General features: G+C 33.1%; 1 protein-coding gene across 2 annotated transcripts; it reads left to right on the forward strand.

Annotated features, from left to right (window-relative positions):
* The first annotated feature begins 18,439 nt into the window (after nucleotides 1–18,439).
* On the forward strand, nucleotides 18,440–21,057 carry LOC107901695 (calmodulin-binding receptor kinase CaMRLK). Of its 2 annotated transcripts, XM_016827783.2 has the most exons (3): nucleotides 18,467–18,815; nucleotides 18,922–20,031; nucleotides 20,297–21,057. In XM_016827783.2, exons 2-3 carry the CDS (start codon nucleotides 18,948–18,950, stop codon nucleotides 20,950–20,952), a joined length of 1,740 nt encoding a protein of 579 aa, XP_016683272.1. In that variant the 5' UTR covers nucleotides 18,467–18,815; nucleotides 18,922–18,947; the 3' UTR covers nucleotides 20,953–21,057. The 2 variants fall into 2 exon arrangements, with proteins under 2 accessions (XP_016683271.1, XP_016683272.1); XM_016827782.2 differs by having other exon boundaries at nucleotides 18,440–20,031.
* Nucleotides 21,058–21,464: the final 407 nt, after the last annotated feature.

Below are 21,464 nucleotides of genomic sequence, written 5' to 3' on the forward strand. Positions count from 1 at the left end.
GTGACAATGGCTTATAAATCATTTGTTGAGTTGGAGTCATCGAGAAATGAGATGCACTAGGCCATGCATTCCAACCTTGCATAGGAGTGGAAAAAGGAAACATATAAGGGTTAGGATACATATAAGGGTTCAGATACACATCTGGCATAATCTGAAGGGGCTGTGGTATGGGCATCGTCACTTACTCAATTGGGGTCAGTGATTGCGTGGGCATTGTTGACGGGCCCGCCCCGCTAGCCCTTTTGCTTGGATTTAAAGGGGCCATCATTCCCTTTCGACACAGAAATTCCGATGCATCTATTGTTTCGAGAGAAAATATGGCTTACCATGGATCCTAAACCATGGCATGTAATTCGAATCGCACGCTAACTCCGGAATGATAATTAGTTCGCGAGTAAGTATATTATCATACCAATTTTCCCACATTTTGATTTACTTTGAATAGAAGACCGACAAATGCATATTCGGTCACCGTAAGTCAATTTTTTGCTCATTATTGAGCACCTCAAGTGCCATGGGAATCGGTTTTTAGAATCTAAATATCCGCAACACTTTATCTTTTTGGTGCATTTCGACGGTAGCGTAGTTGACCAATGGAACCTTAGTGTGCCAGATGCTCGAATTCTATAGGAATTTATAATTGTCGGATTCTCGTATGGTGTCCATTGAAACTATATGAACGTGATAAAAATATTAGTTATACACATAATACTAAATATGAAATACAAAATCGACTATTTTATGTATATATAGTTTAAAATGAAATAAATACTTACATGCGCTTCCGACCATTGGTCTAATAAAAGTCGTATATCTTCAAAAGAGGTAGGTATTCCCCCTAAATCAGTGTATAGTTCCACCTATTTAAATAAAATTTTAGCATAAAATTATATTTCAAATCTATGTTATAATTGTAAAATCTAATATAAATTTTACCTTGTTAAGAGTGCGAATGTATACGGGTGGTTCACTCGTTGACGTAAAAATAGAAAGCGAAATTGAGCCCATGATTGTAGTAGTGAGAGGCAACCTTCGATTTTGATTTTATTTGGTTGTCTCCTTAAAAATCTTTCGGTACAATGTCGACAACACGATAGACCCCTAACTAAGTTCGCCAGCTACTCTAAAATCGATGGGTTTCAGTAGCCACCTCAAATGTACTAGGTTTCGTGACTTGTCCGGCATCAAATAACCTATGAAGATCTAAAAGATGTATGCCTGAGCGTATCATACTCTTTGTACTTCAACCGAATCATCCCCAGACTCTAAGAATGTGTCTCGTAACCAGCCCATATCGATCCGACCTCCGTAAATAATATCTGGAATCGCACCCAAAAGATCGTAGCATATGGCTCCCCAATCAGTAAATTGAGCGAACCCAGTGAGTACGGCCCCATCCACCGGTAACCCTAATTGTAATTGCACATCCTCCAAAGTCATGGTACACTCCCCACATGGAAGATGGAATGTGTGCGTCTCGGGTCTCCACCTCTCCACAAATGCGCTGATGAGTTTTAGGTCCAACTTGCACCCCAAGCCTATATTGGCCACATGCCAAAAATCTACTTCCCTCAAGTAATTTTCAATCAAAGGTGATGGATGACCAAGTATATTACGAATAAAACATTGTAACACTCGACTTATCGACTGTTATAAAAAATTATAAAAATTATTAATTAAATTAAAAAAATAAAATAAAAATATTAAAAATTTAAAATTGACCATTACCATTTTCATTTGGTCGACGGAGATATATTTATCATCGAAACGAATTAATTCTCGAGCCATTGCTAACACGATCAAATTTCTTAGAAATTATAAAAAAAAATACTAATTTAGACAAAATTTAAAACTTTAGAGAGCTTTGAGAGGTTTTTTGAGAAATTCAAAGAGAAATTTGGAAGAATTATAATTTGGAAGAAATTTTGTGTGAAAAAAATGGGTGGGGGTTTTATATTTTCTTTCCTGACCGTTGGGTCCAACGGTCAAATTTTTAAATGGCCATTGGATGTGATCGTTGAGGTAAAACACAGGGTAAAGAACGTCCACATCAACGCGCTTTTGCTGACACAGGGGTAAAGCACATCGCTTTTGCTGACAAGGGGTAAAGCGCGTCCCTATCAACGTGGTTTTTGTATTTTCCCCCAAAAATGCGGCCACATAAGAGTGTTTTACTAATTTCAGACTATTCCAGTAAATAATTTTTTGAGTGGCCTATTTCCGTAAATAATTTAGGAAATGGGTCTTTTCTGGTACTATGCTCGTTAATTGCTCTCACGTGTAATAATATGTGTTTGTCAAGTTGTTATGATGCAAGTTGCAACTATGCTAGTAACAAGTATAAAATTAAACAACAAAATAAAAAATACAGTTAATGATATTATTATGGGATATTATCCTTTAAGAATATTTCAATATATTATATATTATTGTATATCTTTTAGGCATATATTTAGGAATATATTATATATCTTTCCTAGTCCTACGCAAAAACTGATGTATACGTATTATGTATACTCTTGATGTCTATGAATAAAATTGAAAGAGATTACTTTATTCTTGTCATTGCATCTGAGCCAGGTGTTTACCATTTTTTTCCTCAATGGCTAGTGACGATTCTACTTCTCCACTAGCACCACCGCCACTTACTGGTTTTACCACTGAGCTTTGGCAGTTTCTTTTGGCTATGTTCGATAATACACAATCTACTACCAACCAGTTGAATGGTAAGTCCAAGAATAATTGGATTATTGACATGGGTTGTTCAAATCATATTATGCCTGATTTTATGTGTTTGACGAATTTTCGAGAAGTTGTAGCATATTCTGTAAGGCTTCCTGATGGCCAAAAATGGTGACTACCCAAGAAGGAATGGTTAAATTGTCGGACAAAATTCACTTAAAACATGTTCTTAGTTTCATATTTGAATGATGATATGAATTGTTTTGTCCAATTTTCCACTAACATATGTACTATTCAGGACATTCATTCGACGGAGCTAATTAAAATGGATGAGAGACGGGATGGACTTTACTACTTCTGGTAGGTATCAATTGTCAAAGAGGTTTTGATTGAAGCTTCATCCTCTTTAGAATTTTGGCATAGAAGATTGGGTCACCCTTCTGAGAAAGTAATGAAGTTACTTCCCTATGTTAGTAACTCTAGAGATAATTTGAATAAAGCATGCGAAGTTTGTCATCATGCTAACAAAACTAGAAATAGCTTTCCAATTAATGAACATAAAGTCACTCATATTTTTTAATTAGTTCGTTGTGATTTATGGGGTTCTTATTACACTCCATCTTGTGGATCTCATTATTTTTTACATTGATTGATGATTTCTCTCGTGTTGTTTGGGTATATCTATTTGTTAATAAAAATGAGGTTTTCAAGATTTTCATGTCATTTATTGCTATGATTAATCGTCAATTTTCTCAACAGATAAAGTTTATTAAAATTGCTAATGGGACAGAATTTAATTGTCTCTAGGATTATTTTCTTACAAATGATATTATTTTTCAAACATCTTGTGTTGGTACTCCTCAACAAAATAAGAGAGTCAAGAAGAAACATCAACATATTTTAAATGTGGCTCATCCTTTGCGTTTTCAAGGAAATTTTCCTATATCTTTTTGGAAGGAGTTTGTTTTGGCTACTTTTCATCTTATCAATTGAACTCCTTCACCTCTTCTCAATGGTAAACACTCTATGAAATATTGTTTGGTAGATCTCTTTTGTTTGATGATCTTCGTGTGTTTAGTTGCTTATGTTTAGCTCATAATCAACGTTTTAAGGGTGATAAGTTAGCTAGTCAAAGTTGAAAGTGTGTTTTTGTTGGGTATCATTTTGGCAAAAAGGTTTGGTATTTATATGATATGGATTCTGGGAAGTTTTTTTTTGTCTTGTGATATGAAATTTTTTTAGGATGTTTTTTCGTATTTAGATGGGAATCTTGCAACCATGGAGCTTGACAATGTTACTCTGCCATATGAGAGTGCAAATATAATTTTTTTATACATATTTTGGTGAGTCAGAGGTGTTGCAGCCCATGATAGTTCCCATGTTTGTCACTCCACAGCTTATGAGTTCACCACCTGCAGATTCTTTGCCACCTATGGTGTATTCTTCTTCTTTCAATGACACAGTGGTATAAGGGGCTTTGGGTAATGATTCGTCCGAATAAGGACGAGGGAATAGGGAGAAATTTCTCTCAATAAAGCTTCAAGATTTTGTCACTCATACTGTCATAAAGAAAAGTCCATCTCTCGCATCACTTGCTTCAGAGCCATCCTCAGGTACTCCATTTCCTATAGTGTATTATGTTAATTGTGATAAAGTTACTGTGAAACACCAAAATTTTCTTGAAGCTATTACTGAATGGATCGAGCTTCAGTATTTTAAAGAGGTTGTGAAGGATGTGGGATGACATAATGCTGTGAAAAAGAAGACTCGTGCTCTAAAGGATAATGACACTTGGTCTATGGAGACATTTCCTCCCGAAAAGAAATCTTTTAGTTGTAAGTGGGTATACAAGATTAAATATAACTTTGATGGAAGTATTGAGAGACTTAAAGCTCGTCTTGTCATTTTTGGTAATCACCAAGTAGAAGGTATTTACTATAATGAAACTTTTGTTCTTATGGCAAAAATGGTGATTGTTCGTGATTTCTTAGCTATTGGTAGTTACATCAGATGGATGTACATAATGCATTTTTGCATGGTGATCTTGATGAAGAGGTTTACATGAAGCTTCGTTCAGGTTTTTCCCTGAAAAACATCAATTGGTTTGTTGTTTGCGCAAGTCTTTGTATAGGTTAAAACATGTTCCTTAATGTTGGTTTGCTAAGTTGGTTACTACACTAAAAAGGTATGGGTTTCTTCAATCATATTCTGATTAGTCTCTCTTTGCATAAACTAAGAGATATGTACACATTAATGTGCTAGCTTATGTTGATGATTTGATTATTTCTGGGAACGATTCCACTGCTTTAAAAACTTTTAAGGGGTATCTCAGTTATTACTTCTATATGAAATATCGTGGTGTTTTGTAATATTTTTTAGGGATAGAGGTAGCTTATAGTTTTTTGGATATATTTCTTTGTCAAAATAAATACGCACTTGATATTATTTCGGAGACGAGTGTTTTGGGAGCAAAGCACACAGGATTTCCAATAGAGCAAAATCATAGATTGCCACATGCTACATGGGCGGTTTTGAATGATCTTGAGTCGTATAGACCGTTAATAGGTCATTTGATCTATTTGGCAGTGACCAGACCTGATTAACATACTCGGTTCATTCTTATTTCAATTTAAGCATTAGTCGAGGTACGAGCATTGTGACTTGGTTCTGCGGGTTGTTCGATACTTAAAAGGCTCTCCTGGCTAAGGAATTCTATTAAGATCCGATAGTGATTTGTCCTTAAAAGGGTCATGTGATTCAGATTGGGCTACTTTTTGTTAACTCGACATTCGCTAATTGGGTAGCTTGTCTTTATGGGACAATCTCCTATTTCCTGGAAAATTAAGAAACAACATATTGTTTCTCGTTCTTCCGCTGAGGTTGAGTATAGTTCTATGGCTTTCGCCACTTATGAGCTCAAGTGGCTGAAGGCCTTGCTATTGAGCTTAGGTGTTCATCATCCTAAAGCTATTCCTTTATTTTGTGATAGTCAATTTGCATTGCATATTGCATAGAATATTGTATTTCATGAGTGTACTAAACATATTGATGTGGATTGACACTTTGTTAGGGATACAATCTCAGGTGGGTTGATTGCACCTTTTTATGCTCCAACCTCAGTTCAGTTGGCTGGCATTTTTACAAAAGCGCTTGGTAAACCACAATTTGAATATCTTCTCATCAAGTTCGACATTTATGATCTGAATGCTCCAACTTGAGAGGGGTGTTTGGACATAATTATGGGATATTATCTTTTAAGAATATTTAAATATATTATATATTATTGTATATCATTTAGGCATATATTTAAAAATATATTATATATTTTTCTATTCCTATGCAACAACTGTTGTATAAATATTATTATACTTTTGAGGTCTATGAATAAGAGTTTGTGTAATTTGGTATCACCTATTTTTCTGCCATCTTATCCTAGAAAATTTTACTATTAAACACATAGTATAAGTAGTGATTTAAATTTATTTTACTCAAACTCAAAAAGTAATTGTAACTTCACCCTCCCTATGCTACCCCAAACAACTTTTTCTATTAAAGACAAATACTATTTACTATGAAAGAGACAACCCCATAATGCATTTGAGCATAAAACTCCTTAATGAGCAAATTTTGTGCCTCTCAAACCCATAAAAACTTCTTAATGAGTAGATTTAATGCTCTAAGTACGTGACCCTTATAGAAGACTGTAATTATGTCCCTTTTTTTTAATTCTCTATACGAGATTCTTTCAAGAATTCTGTCTATAAATCTTATAGGAAAAATTAATTTTGATGGACTTAATAATTTTTGGGATGTTGAAAAGCCAATATTAAGTTATTTTTAGAGTTTTGTGTTTAATCAAATAAAAAAATGAGTTGAGAGACAAAATGGTAATTTTATCATTGGAAGTATTTTAATCACTTGGGACCTAAATATGAAAGTGTGTAATGAGAAAAATTTTGGATATATATAAACCCTTTTTTACATTGAAAATTTTATCATGGTCGTGAATTTTTCTTCATTTTGACTTTTTGACCAACATTTTGCATTTTAAATACAATAAATCTAACAAAGGGGGAAAAGAACCCCATACCAACATATAGAAGCCGACCATTGAAAGAAAGAATAAAAAGCTTCCATTTTTTCTCTTTTCTTCTTTTCTTCTTTTCTTCTTTTCTACTCATTCTCTTCAAATTCCCACCATTTATCTTCTTTATCTTGTAAACAATCTTCATAAATACCATATTTGAGCCTTATCTCGTCATCATCACCATCACCCTTTCACCTAGAGTTTATGAGATTAGAGTGAAAAACTAGTCATGTTTTAATTAAGTTGTTAAGCCATTAAGTGGCCATTAAATATAACAATTTATTAACCTTTAGGCTTTTATCGCTTTCTCCTCACATAAATCACAAATAGTAAGTTAGAAGGAGTAAAAAACATTATCACCAACCATCATGAAGCTTTTTCTCTCTAACTCTATGAAAACCCTTACTGAAATTCGAGGAAATGACGATGAAAAACTAACATGGAGGTTGTTTTTTTTAAGTGATTCTATCAAAATACCAAATATTGAGCGTTGAGTTTTGGAGAAATCTCATGAAAAAGAATGAAAAATGAATGAAAGAAAGAAACCTTCATGAGAGGGGTTGTTGGAGAAGATGAATGGCTGATGGGAAGTTTTTTCCTCCGTTCTTATCCTTTTAAGAATAACCAAACTAGTTAAAAGACCCAAATCCACTATTTAAAACAATTTGTGATCCAAAATGCTATTTCCTTAGCCCAATGGTCTAAAGTTCTTTTCAATTATCCAATATCTAATCCAAGTAATATTTCTAAAATTTAAATCTTGAGAAATGCCCAAAAAGCCTTTAAATGGAAAAATAGTATTTTGCCTCATCTTACCTCAAGGCTCAATTTCTTCGCAACAAATAGTTATAAATCAACTCAAAATTTCATAATACTCATTTATTGCTTAATAAACATCCTTGGGTGATGAAAATTACATCGTTACACTTTTTTTGTATAATTGAAAATGTTACAATTTAGTCTTTATACTTTCCAAACTATCACATTTAGTCCCAAAAGTGATTTTCAACTCACCAATAATAACTCATTTTTCTCATTTTATTCATATTTGCACTTTAGTCTCTAAACTTTTTAGATTTTGAAATTTCCTTGTAAAATTATTTTCAAAATTATCCATCCTAGATATCAACTTACTTTCACAAAAATCCTTTATCTAACTCATTTTCTTGATTTTCTAAAAAATTCTCGTGTTCAATACCAGAATAGTGCCACTTATTAAATAAAAAATTTTCGGATGTTACACCTACCTTCAAAAAGCCTCTAAAAGAATGAAGAAATGGGCAAATAAGGGTTGAAGACCATGCTAGTTCAATGTAGGAGACAGGGTGTTGGTTATATTGGTGCGTAAATAACTTCGATTTTTTAGGAAACAAGACCGCAGACTAGTGAGAAAGTATGAAGGGGAACTAATAATCCTATCCAGAGTGGGGAATGTAGCTTACAAGATTGAAAAGTGGATGAAGGTGCACCTTGAATTCCATGTAAGCAACTTAAAGACCTTGCAGATTAAGGTCATAATTAATCCACCAGAACAACTATGAATACCAAACTACCATAAAAATTACAAGTTGAAGAGATCCTAACCAGTAGAGTCATCATAGTATCAAGAATGAATCATAAAGAGTATTTGGTCAAATGAGAGGGTTTAGGTCACGATGAAACTAGTTGGGAGAAAGAGCACAACCTCAAAGGCTTCGAGTAGAAGATTGAAAAATCTTTCGTATCAAAGTCAACTAGGACGTCAGCAGATTGAGTTAGGGAGGGTGTCATGATCCAACCTTGTAGGGCCATGATAAGGTGTGATGCCAAGGGACCACTCATATACAAGGACATGGCGAAAGGTAGAGGAACCTAGGGAGGGTAGTTATTCTATAATTAGAAAAGTGTCTCCGTTTCAAATATTTTACTGTCTCTTGAAAGCATTTCTATAAAAAAATCTTAGCATCTTTGTGAATGGTGGATTGTCGACAATTATTGCATTGAGCCATCGATTAAGGTATGTGCTAGGTCACCATTGTAACACCCCTCACTCGTCTCTATCATCGGATTAGGGTTACAGGATGCTACCGCACATAACAGAACAAAATCATGCTATATCAATTCAAATTTCTCTAAACGAACTTTAATCAACAATCATATAGTCAAAAACATTTTATTCATACATTATCGAGGCTTAATTGAGCTTAAGGAAGCTCTAAAACAATTCAGAACAAAATATGGACTAATTTGAAACATTTCAAAAAAGCGTGGTAAAAATGTAAAATAAGGGTGACACGACCATGTGACCAGGCTGTGTGGAGCTGAACCACACAGTCGTCTCCCCAGACCGTGTAACAGACTGATGTCGTGTACTTTAGGATCACACGACCGTGTTGCCAAGCCATGTAACTAACTATGGTCGTGTGAACCAATTATCACATAAATCATACAGACCACATGATCGTACCAAATGTCCGTGTACAACACAAAGTCGTGTGTCAAACCATGTGTACTTATAAGTGTCTTTTCAAACAAGTTGCAAAACATTAAGTTCACTTACTCTATAAGCAAACATTGAATCATTCTTCAACCTATTCAAATCAATCAAAATATGCCAAAACATAACTTAAATTATCCATCCTAAGTGCCTAACAATGTACCATTATGGCACCATCACAACCAATTCAAAATACACAACCTAACCATTCATACTATTATATATAAAAACGCTAATGTGCATTTTACCATAAGTGCATTCCAAACCATACTTTTTTATCAACCTAAAACATGCCTAGCTTTTACCAAAGTAAATCATACCCAAATCTCAATCATACCATTTCTTTGATACATATTCAAAGCTTACCATATCCATGAAACAACTTGATACCGTAATTGCATATATCATAACTATCAACTAACACATTAATCAAGCATTTCATCCAAGTTTAATCATTTCTCAATCATCTCATAATCTAATATCAAGCATAGCAATTCTAAACATGCATTCATCATTTACCAAATGCACACCATAGAAACCATCAAAATGAAACTTTACACATGACAATCATTACAACATATTACAACATCAACTTATAGTTTTAACTAATAATCCAAAATAACATATATATACATGCCACAAAATCGAAAATTTATGAGTCAAAATCTACCAAGATTGAAGCTTGATAGTGTGAGCCTTGAAATTGATCCAATTTCCTAGTTCCGCAAAACGTCAACTATAGAAAACAAGAAATAAAACAGAGTAAGCTTATAATAGCTTAGTAAGTTCAAGATATTTAAGAAAAACTCTTACCTCCGGTTATAATTAAGTAAACAAATATAACTAATCTAATACAATTTCCTGTTAAGAGATTTAAAACAACTAGATGAGTATTTCAACTATCAATTGTATAATCTCTCAATCAATCAGTACGACATATTTCCGTATCATTCAATAGGAAAGACCCAACATATGAATCATATTAACCAATTGATCATGTCAATTCATATTCCCAATCATATACCATTCCTTTTAAACATATAGCTCTGTCACCACATATCACATCTACAAAGTGAGCATTTCATACATATAAACTATAACTTTTCAATCATTTTGATATCATTCCAAAACAACTTTTAAACACATACTCATTATTTACGCAATTTCATTATTTAACATTTCAATAATTGTATAAACATATCATTTCCAAGAAATTTATGAAGACAATCAATTTACTTTCTTTTAATAGTATCCCGATGAAATATAGCAAAATAATTCGGATACTCAGGTAGCTACACCACACTAATGACCATTGTAATACTATACAGAAGCACCGTAGTGCAAGTAGAAGCATGATTGTGCAATCAGAGGCACCAGAGTGCAAATAGAGACACCAAAGTGCTAACCCATACAAGCGCGCATTCTAACCCTATTGTCATGCCACTTGTATCCTAATCGTTTACTACGTTCAACGGGACATTTAAACAGGATTCTAGTAACATTTAATAATCAAAGGCACTTTCATGCCATCGGTTCACATGCTATAACAATTCATGTTCATTCAAAAATCCATATAAATCATATTTCCCAATATTCATCAATTCTCAATTTAGTCCTTACTCACCTTAGGATTTGATTATAGTAATTCAATTCCATCACGCAACATTAACAATCTATATTATCAAGATTCAACAAAAAATAATATGTATAAACATATTTTAATACACTATGAACTTACCTAATACAACCAGTAAGCAAATTTGTGCATAGGGACTATTCTACAATTTTTTGCCTGATTTTCTTTCGTACGATTCAATCCTTGATCTATATAATAATTCATTTTACATTAACAATTTTTATCACTTTAAACGATTTAATTTCATGAATATAACATCTTTTATTCATTTTACACAATTTCCTTAAAGTTTTGCATTTCATTCAATTTAGTCCCTAAAGCCAAAACTATTATATCTTTCAAATTCAAGATTTTATTTTCAATAAAATTACAAATTCATCACTGTAAAGCCCCCAAAAACATAATTTTGAGAAATTTCATGACAAATTTTGTATTATTGTGATTTGGTCATTATACACGAAGGTAACAAAATTTAGTTAACAAATTAATCCCTATTCACAACTAAGCTCACAAACATACCATTAAACATCAAAAGTTTCAATTTTCATCAATGGAAACAATTTTAAACTTTGACAATTTTAAAAACAGAGATACGAGTTAGCTAGATCTAGTTACAGCGATCACAAAAATATAAAAATTATAAGAAATAAAATTAATTTTCTTACTATACAAGAAGAAAATGATTTGGCCGATTATGGTTTTTCGGTTGCAAAAATGAAATGGGGGAAGAAGATTATCACTTTTTCCTTTTTTTTTGTTAATTAATTATTAATTATCAATTTACCCTTTTCTTTAATTCATAATTTCCACCCAAAATCATGCTTAAACCGTCCAATATTATACATTAGGGTCTAATTACCATTTATATCCTTAAATAAACATTAATCAAGCACTTTAGCTAATAAAAAATCAATAGTGATTAACTTTTACGCCTTTTACGATTTAGTCATTTTTCCTAATTAACCATCTAATCATCACAATTTCCGAACCAAACTTCAATTCACTTATACAATAACTCCATAAATATTCTGTAATAATATTTATGAGGTCGGTTTATGAAAACAAGGTCTCAATACCTCATTTACCAAAATCACCGACTTTTGGTACGTACCACTTGTACCTTGACTACTTGGCCAAATAATAAAATCTATTAAATCATGATTCACTATTATAATATATTTAACTCAAAATTTTAATAATATTTTTAAACTCACTCATCAAAATTATAGTTTCGAAATCATTATTTTTCACACCACTAAAAAACGGGTTGTTACAACTGTGGAGGATTGTCTCTACAGCCCATCGATAGTGTGGGTAAATGAGTCCTTTTGTAAGTATTTTATAAATGCCTTCACTATAAGAAAACATTTTTCCCTTCGGGAAAAGGTAAGGTGTATTGGATGCATTAACTATGCCGTACGGGATCGCAATGTGGCTTGAGGTTAACTTTGTGACTTGTTATCTTTGAATAGGTGTTGGGTAACTTGAGTGGAAGAGGCCATCCAATTGCCGCACAAGACTGTAACCGATAGATCAAAGTTTATCAAAGTTGAGTCTGTGACATAATGAAAGAGAAGAAAATATTCAATTGATTGTTTTGGACATTTGACCCTTACATTAGGGTCTTTCCACATTTTAAATCCATTGTTTAGCTTGATGAGTCTTAGTTTATGATAAATACAAGCAAGTCACAAGACTAGAATCGGAATATTATACCAATAACCTTTGCCATTATGGACAAAGAGAACACAAAGTCATGATAGTTTTCCTTGAGTAATTTACGCCAGCATATTGTTAAACAAGCAACTTCATGAAAAGTACCGAAAAGTATTGCATTTACCATGGATGACGACTTACCGGCTAGAGACGATAAGGAATTTTTGTGCCTCTAACGTTGACAAGACACCATGAATGGGACTTTTTACCATCCGAGAGAAAACAATAAATCGCCAATTATTATAATGATTTAGTGTGAGACTCCAATGACACTATTTATTTCATATCATTTTGGCATATAATTTTAAAGCCAATAATTAATTATTTTATTCTATTACTTAAAATTAAAAAACCACTTTATTATCTCGAACTATTAAAACATCGTTTGTACAAAAATGGAAGACAGATTCCAATGTTTTGAGATAGTAAAGATTTCCAATGTTTTACTAGGCTGTCACCCACTAGTCACTATTAAACGGATTCAAATAAAGAAATGTATTTACCTGTCAAGGCGTACTAGGTAGACAGATAGCTATACTTCCATTTATTATAATCTTCATAAACATATAATAAGGATTGTTAACATTCTGTCCCTTAACTTTTAGGTAGGATCATCTCAGGGCTTAGAATTATTTAATTACAAACTTTTTTTAATTTTTTGGTTTCTCAAACTTAGTTGTCATTCTCTTTGGAATTTGGGTTGGAATTTTGTGGATTAGGTGAATCCAATCCAACCATCAAACTTACCAGGCGATTCTAAGGGCTGCCCCTTTAAAATAAAAAATTTACTATTTAGATCTTTTAAAATTTTTTAAAATTTTAAATTAATAAAAATAAAATTACATTTTGACCTTTCTTAAAATTATAAAAATTTTAATTTAATATTTTAAAAATTATAAAAATATAAAATATAAAAAATTAAAATTTCATTCCGTCCCTAAAAATTGTTCTGGTTTTACCCGTCTCCAAACAATTCAAATATATATAATATATATATGCAGGGTTAGTTGTAGTAGTTTTTATACTATGAAAGTAGTAGGAATATATTGTTTTTATAAACGATGATAAAAGAAAAACGACGGGAGTAATTCAGCCAAAAATCATGTGAGGCAGGTGAGATTTGCAGACCACAACCACGCCGCATGCCCTGCCTGCCTCTTTCCAAACCCACCTTACTAAGTGCCTATTTAGTGTCACCCTTAAAAAATGTGACTGCTCAACTTTCCAAGTGTTTTTGTATTATTGTAATAAGTTTTAAAATTATATGTTTATAATAATAATTAAGAGATGCAAAGTCAATAAAATCATTTTATTCAAAATCCGACTTTTGGTTTTATTAGTTTAAGATGCAAATCATGATTTTAAATGGTAAAAACTTGAAACCTTTTACCGCTTTAGCATTACATTTGACTTTTAACCTCAATTAATGTACTCAAGCCGCTTATTTTTACTAACGGTATGGTCTGCTCACGAAAAGTTGAACTTCTGTTTAGTTTTTCTGTACATAGTACAAATAGGAAAAGGGATAGCAGCAATTAAGGCTTAGATTGGATGGGATGAGATTAACTTCGATAAAATTAAAAATAGCGTTAGTGGTGAGATTAATTATTATAACAAGGTAAAAAATATGTTTGGATTCAATCAGAAGGTGATAACATGAATGATAATAGAAATATAAAATGACCATTAAAGACATCAAATTAAATATTTTATATAATTGAACTAATTACTTATTTAAAATTTCAATAAATTATAAAGACGGACACTTATTCAATACATTGATTAAAACATTTTCCTTGATTACTATATAATTTGTTGATACATTATACAATAAGGGAGGAAGACAATGAGGAGATTACGGTGGTGCAAAGGAGGCATGTTCACCTAAAGAGGTCGAGAGCCAAAGCAAGGACAAGAGAACAGGCTGATTCAGAAGACACTTGCTCAAAGTAACTTTAGAGTGCTAGAAGATCGATCCCTTCTTCATCGTTTGTCAAGGGCATTATTGCCAATGCAGGAGAACGTGAGTTTGAGTATGCTGAAGCACATTATCCTCCTATTTATGAGATTGTTCAAAAAAAAGTATAAAAAAAAATAAAAGGGAAAATAATAATAAGCAAGAAGGCTTGATGGTAATAAGTAAAAGAATAAGGGTATAAGTGTAAAAAACCCATCGTAGAGATGTAGAATTTTCATTGGAGAACTCTAGTAACCATCGGTGCGTTGGTAAAAGATTTCACTTCACTAGACCTAGCAACTTAAAAGAATTGCAGCAATGCAATTGAGCCAAAAAAAAAGACTCTAAACCTGTTGCACTGGAGGTAAAAGTGCATCTCAAAACAGCCTAAATTCGAACTCTTAATTTTCTCAGCGCCAACAAAAAATTATCGACTTATGTTTTTTGACAAAGTTGTGTTAAATTAAGCCATAAGGATCGACAAATATAATGTGGTAATCATCAGAGCTCTCCAATTTGAAGCATAAAAATCACTTTTTTCTTTAATAATTTTTTCACTCAGTGTTTTATTATTTAGCTTTAATTATTTTATTAATCATACAAATGGAATTATCCAGAAGTAAGGATTTATTAAAAATAGTAGTTGAAATGTGAAGAAGCATAAGCTGAATTTGTGCAAATGTTGAACAAAAATTAAGGTGGATGATGTGGTTAATTAGAGAGAATGGTTGGAATACATGAAGTGTGATTGTTTTGAAAGTTTGAGTCAAGGTGTTTGAATGAATCATCTCTCTCATTTAATTGATAAAAAGTTTATTGGCTTTTGTTTGTCAAAAAGTTACAGAATAATGGTAGTGGAGCCGCTCCCATCACTAACATACAATAATTCCTTAATTATTTATTTGTCCATTGCTTCTGGATGGCGATGTGGTTGGGGTTCGTTAAGGATTTTTTAAATTTCCTCAAACAACAAATATTCTTCATCATTAGTTTTCACACACATTCTTTGGGACTCTTAAAATTAGTTTTTTTAATTGGATGTTAAAGGTTGTAATTCCAATAGGCACGTAGCACGATAGCTGAAACCAGTCATTAACAAATATATTCCAGTTTGTGCGCAGTCGATAAATTCATGTTAAAAATATCTGATAATAAACATATTGGATTGGAAACGAAATCTCGAAACTTATAATTGAAATAATTGGGTTTTGCTCATTCTTGTCGGCTCATCCCTTGAAGGTTTTCTAAAGTGAGAAAACAAGCATGAAGCTTGTGCACAAAATGAGGCCATTAGTGACGGAAGAGGTAAATACAGACTAACTTCAATGGATTGCAAGTTAGAAGCAAAATTTATGAATTGAGGGTCAAAGACCCTTTTTTGGTAGCAAAATAGAACAACGGATGCTTTAAGATCATATACTTATATATATGTCCAAAATGGAACACTGAAATAGAATAATGACCCAAATATGGATCGTACGCGTGAGGGTTTCATCTAAAGGGCACCATTGTTTGCCCGTATTGACGAGGAATTGAACTCTTTTTATTTTTTATTTTAATTTCTCAGACAGCTAGACCCTCACATTTGAACAGAGTCAAACACTCAGCATTTGCATTGATCCGGTCAAACAAAATAGCAACCATGAGGTGTAGTGTAATGATTTTGTACTTCATCCTTTAATTATGTGATTGGGAGTTTGATTTCCGCTCATAAAAATAGAGCATATTTTATGACCAATTATATAACTCTAACTCTTTAAAAAACATCTAAAGAATTAATCACTACTATCAACAATAAATACTCTAATTACTAAAAAAACAAAACTACACCTCCCCTCATAAAGAAAGTATTGCAACTGCTGAAGCATGCTTCCCCACCCATGATACCTTCTGTCTTTTATCACATCTTCGTACTCATCTACTGCTTCTTCATCAGTTCAATCATCCAAAAAGGGGAATCCACTCATATTTTTCATATATAGAGAGAGAGAGTTTATGTTCTAGTGTCTTTTGATCAAGTATATAGCATATATCGCATATACATGTAAATATATGTACCAATAACATATTTATATTGATATGAGAATAAAAAATTTAGTATTAATTAATTTATACAAATTAATTATCTTATTTTATTTTTAAATATATTTTATGAAGAAAAAATATTAAGATAAAAAAGTAAATGAAATTTAAATAATCAATACTGATACTAATAGTTACAAACTAATGTAAATCAATAATGATATTGAGCTAACTGAAGTAAATTAGAAGATGAAGAGAATAGTGGTTCACACAATAAAGAGGCGAGTTACTGGTGGAAGTTTGGGTAAAGTATTGGTTTTCTTTTTTTTGAAGATCTTCTCATTAAGCTGATAATGTCTCCTCATTATGTCGTTAAGGTGATTTGGTGTGATGAAAGTATAAAATATATTAGTGATGGATGATATTTATCTCCTCAGACAAAACTTATCCAATGAAGTGACTTGGTCTGGTGTAGCCATGCTTAGAGACGAGACATTGGGCTTAACAAAGCGGTCTCTGAATAATGTATGCACAATAAAAATCAATTTATACAATTATTTTTTCTCTTAAAATTTCAACATATTAATTCTTTTTCCTTGATGTAAAGTTCTAAATTCATCTTTTGTTTTGGTTGGAACTAAAGTATATACTAAGTCCATTTTACTTTTATGGTTAATAAAGAAAAATTTACGAGAGAATTCTAATTATCCTTCCGAGGTGAAGCAAGAAGTTTTTTTTAGGATCAAAACTTAATTATATATTTTTATTAGAATTGAAATGTAATTTTATTACTATATTGATATATATTTATAATTTTTAAAATGGTTAAATCAAAATTTTATTTTATTTTTAGTAGCAAATTATATTTTATTTTTTTATAAATTTTCAAGGTTGAAATGTATAATTTTTCATTTTAAAGGATCAAACCGTTGAGGTAAAAGCACTATTAAACTTCATTATTATATCTTAAGTTGCATTTTAGCTTCTTTAATGAAAAATAGATAAATTAGTCTCTATACGCTAAATAAATGAGCAAAACAATCCTTCCATTAAAATTTGGTGTTCATATCTAAGGTATAATGAAAATTTTAACCCTTCATCTTTACACATTTATTTAATTTGACTCCTACTCTTTTATTGAAGTAAATTATAAATTGTTGAAATTAATAAGGCTAAAGGGTAAAAAAGGTATTAGTAACAATTTTAAAAAAATCAATTAAACTCTTTTAAAAATTAAAAAAATTATGATTACAAACAAAATTTATATAAAAAACTTATAAAAAATAAAAAAAAAACAATTCCAACATATTAAAATATATTTTAAACATTAGATTTCAATGCATTGGTATTGTTATTTTTTAATAAAAATATTATAATTTTAAAATATTTATAATTTTTTAATAATTTTATGATTTTTTAATAAATTTTAAATTTTAAAAGGGCTTAATTAATTTTTTTTTAAAAATTGTTATTAAAGCCTTTTTGACATTTTAGTCTTATTAGTTTCAATTTTTTCTAATTTACTTCTGGTAAAAGATAAAAGGTCAAATTGAATAAATATATAAAAATTAATGAATAAATTTATTATTATACCTCATATATAAATACCAAATTAAAAAAAAGTTGTATTTTTCACTCATTTAACATGCACAAGACTAATTTATTCAATAAAAGAACTAAAATGTAGTCTAGAGAGGATGTTGTGGTACTTCCCGTAAAATCGTATAATCAGAGGAATGGGCGCATCAACTACTGGTGATATTTGTGACCGTATGAGTGAGGTGTGAGTCACTATCGAAGAATGTACAGTCAACCCCATCAACAGTCTAATACATTAGACACCGTTAACTGTTCCCTCCTCTCTTTATAGTATACCCACTGCCGTTAACTTTTGCATCTCCTCCTACTTCACTAACTTTCGTTTGCCTCCCTCTAAACCATAAAGATAAAAGTCAAGTAGTATAAGACAATCTATTCCATATAATTATTCACTTCCTCTTCTTCTACCTTTGTGTGAGCGTGGAAATGCGAAAAACTGCGGCCAAAGCTCGAAGCTTGAAGTGAAGAAATGGAAGTTGTGGCCAGATTTATACTTGTCCTTTCCCTGGTGGTAGCGGCCCAATCTACATGCAACAGTACAGACTACGCACTGGTTTCTAAAGCTTTTAGATCAGTCTCTGGGTTCAGCATCTCTTGGTTGAAATCCCACGACCCCAACTGCTCTTATCCTCCAATAAAGGTACTCGACTTTTCTTCAAAGAATTTAACTGGTACCATTTCATGGAAATTTCTCCGCAAGGTTTCACAGTTGCGCACCATTGATCTCTCCAACAATTCTCTTCAAGGTTCTGTTCCAGGTTGGTTTTGGTCTATGCCCACACTCGTCGAGGCTAGTCTGGCGAGAAATAAGTTTGGAGGGAGTATTGGGTTCGAACCTACCTTGGGAAATGGTTCGTCTTCATCGATGCAGGTGTTGGACCTTTCGGATAACAGGTTCACCAACTTGGTTAAACTCTCTGGCTTTCCCAACCTTCAATTTCTTGATCTTTCCCACAATCATCTTGGTGTTCTTCCTTCTGGGTTCACCAAACTTACCAAGCTCCAGCACCTGGATATTTCTAGTTGCAAGATTTCGGGCAGTGTAAAGCCCATTTCAGCTCTTCGTTCCTTGAATTACTTGGATGTATCAAACAACTCCCTGAATGGTACTTTCCCTTCTGATTTCCCTTTAGTCAATAGCCTAAACTTCCTAAACATTTCGCTCAACCACTTCATCGGTTCAGTTGGGTTTGACAAGTTCCAAAGATTTGGCAAATCTGCTTTTATTCATGGTGGGGATTTCGTTTTCAATACTTCAAAAAGAGCACCAAACCATCGCATTAAAACCCATTCCTTGACCCCAGCTCACAAAGTCTTTCAAAAACATGTACCCCTCAAAAGACATAAACCCAAATCAAAGACCAAAGCTTTGGTCATTGGTTTGTCATCTTCATCAGGGTTTCTACTGGCTTCCCTTGTGTTTTGCTTCTTCTTCACATATAGAAGAAAGAAACTTGCGAAGAGAAACAAATGGGCAATCTCCAACCCGGTCCAACCAAATTTCAAGATTGAAAAATCAGGACCCTTCTCTTTCGAGACTGAATCGGGCTCATCCTGGGTCGCGGACATCAAAGAACCGACATCAGCACCAGTAATCATGTCCGCTAAGCCATTGATGAACTTCACCTTCAAGGACCTGATTGCCGCCACGTCACATTTTGGCAAGGAATCTCTACTTGCAGAAGGCCGATGTGGGCCCCTTTACAGAGCCGTCCTTCCAGGGGACCTCCACGTGGCGATCAAAGTCTTAGAACACGCCAGAGACATTGATCATGATGAAGCCGTGGCCATGTTTGAACATCTTTCTAGGCTTAAACACCCTAACTTGCTACCTCTCTCCGGTTACTGCATTGCAGGTAACTTGTACCCAAACTGTTATTATTACATCTCTGATCTCTGGTTTTTTGACTAAACGAAATGTTATCGTATTAAATAGTCTCACGGGTTTGTTTGAAAATATGGAAACTTCAATCGGGATGTCGTGATCTTGTCCTGTCGAAAAACATGCCATCATTTCATACTTTGACATTCGTGAATTTTGGCGCTTCTTTTCAATTCTATCCATGCATTACATTTTTTCAGCTTCCACGTTAGTTATATAAATATTTATAATGTTTTTAGGTAAGGAGAAGCTGGTGTTGTATGAATTTATGGCAAACGGGGATTTACACCGTTGGTTACACGAACTTCCAACGGGGGCGCCCAACGTGGAGGATTGGAGCACCGACACTTGGGATATGCACAACGGAATCGGGTCCCATACATCTTCGCCGGATAAAACGAATTGGCTGACCCGCCACCGCATCGCGGTTGGAGTTGCTCGTGGGGTGGCATACCTGCATCACGTAGGGTCGAGGCATGGCCACCTGGTGGCTTCCAATATTCTCCTCTCTGACAACCTGGAACCTCGGATATCCGATTTCGGGATAAGAAACATTGGGTGTAGAAAAGAGAAGGATAAGAAGGATGAAAGCGACGCTGAAATTGATGTTTATTGTTTTGGTGTTGTTTTATTGGAGCTTTTAACGGGGAAGCAAGGGACGGAGGAGAATGTGAGGCGGGTGAGGAGGTTAGTTAAGGAAAGGAAAGGAGTTGAGGCGCTTGACTCCAGGTTGAGACTCGCCGGTGAATCGGAGGCTGAAATGGTGGAGAGCCTCCGAGTTGGATACTTGTGTACGGCGGAGTCAGCTGAGAAAAGGCCCACGATACAGCAAGTTCTGGGATTACTCAAAGACATACATCCGACAGTAGACGATTTCAACCGATTTCATGGGTAAAACTATAAAGTAAAACGCACGCTCATACACTCTTCGGCGGTGTTAATCACGCGCTGTAAAATTATTTGATAATGAAATCGAGACATTGCCTTGTTGTCTCTCAAATTTTGGATTCTCTTTCTTTTTTCTTTTTTGTTTGTTTGTGGTGTACATATAGAGACAAAAATTTTATGAGTTAAAAAAAAAGATAAAGAAAAGAAAGAAAAGAAAGTGAGCCAAAAACAAAAGGCAAAAAAATATAAATTAAAAATTAAAAAAGAAAAGAAAAGAAAGTAGAGAAAAGGTTGTGGGGTTAATTTTTTGATGAAGCAGCTGTGGTTGTTAGGAAAGAAGGCAGAGAATCCCACTAATTACTTGTCCCTTCTATTCCCATGGAGACCATCATCATCCCCCTTCAATTCCATGCTTCTCTTTGTTTTCTTCAATCTTTATTTTTCTTACGTCTTTTAATTTTTCTTTTCAGTTTTTCGCTTTATTCCTTCTATTTCCCTTTTGCCATTTAATTCCGAAAT

This window comes from Gossypium hirsutum, chromosome D06 (assembly GCF_007990345.1).
Source record: "Gossypium hirsutum isolate 1008001.06 chromosome D06, Gossypium_hirsutum_v2.1, whole genome shotgun sequence".
Classification (NCBI taxonomy): Eukaryota; Viridiplantae; Streptophyta; class Magnoliopsida; order Malvales; family Malvaceae; genus Gossypium; species Gossypium hirsutum.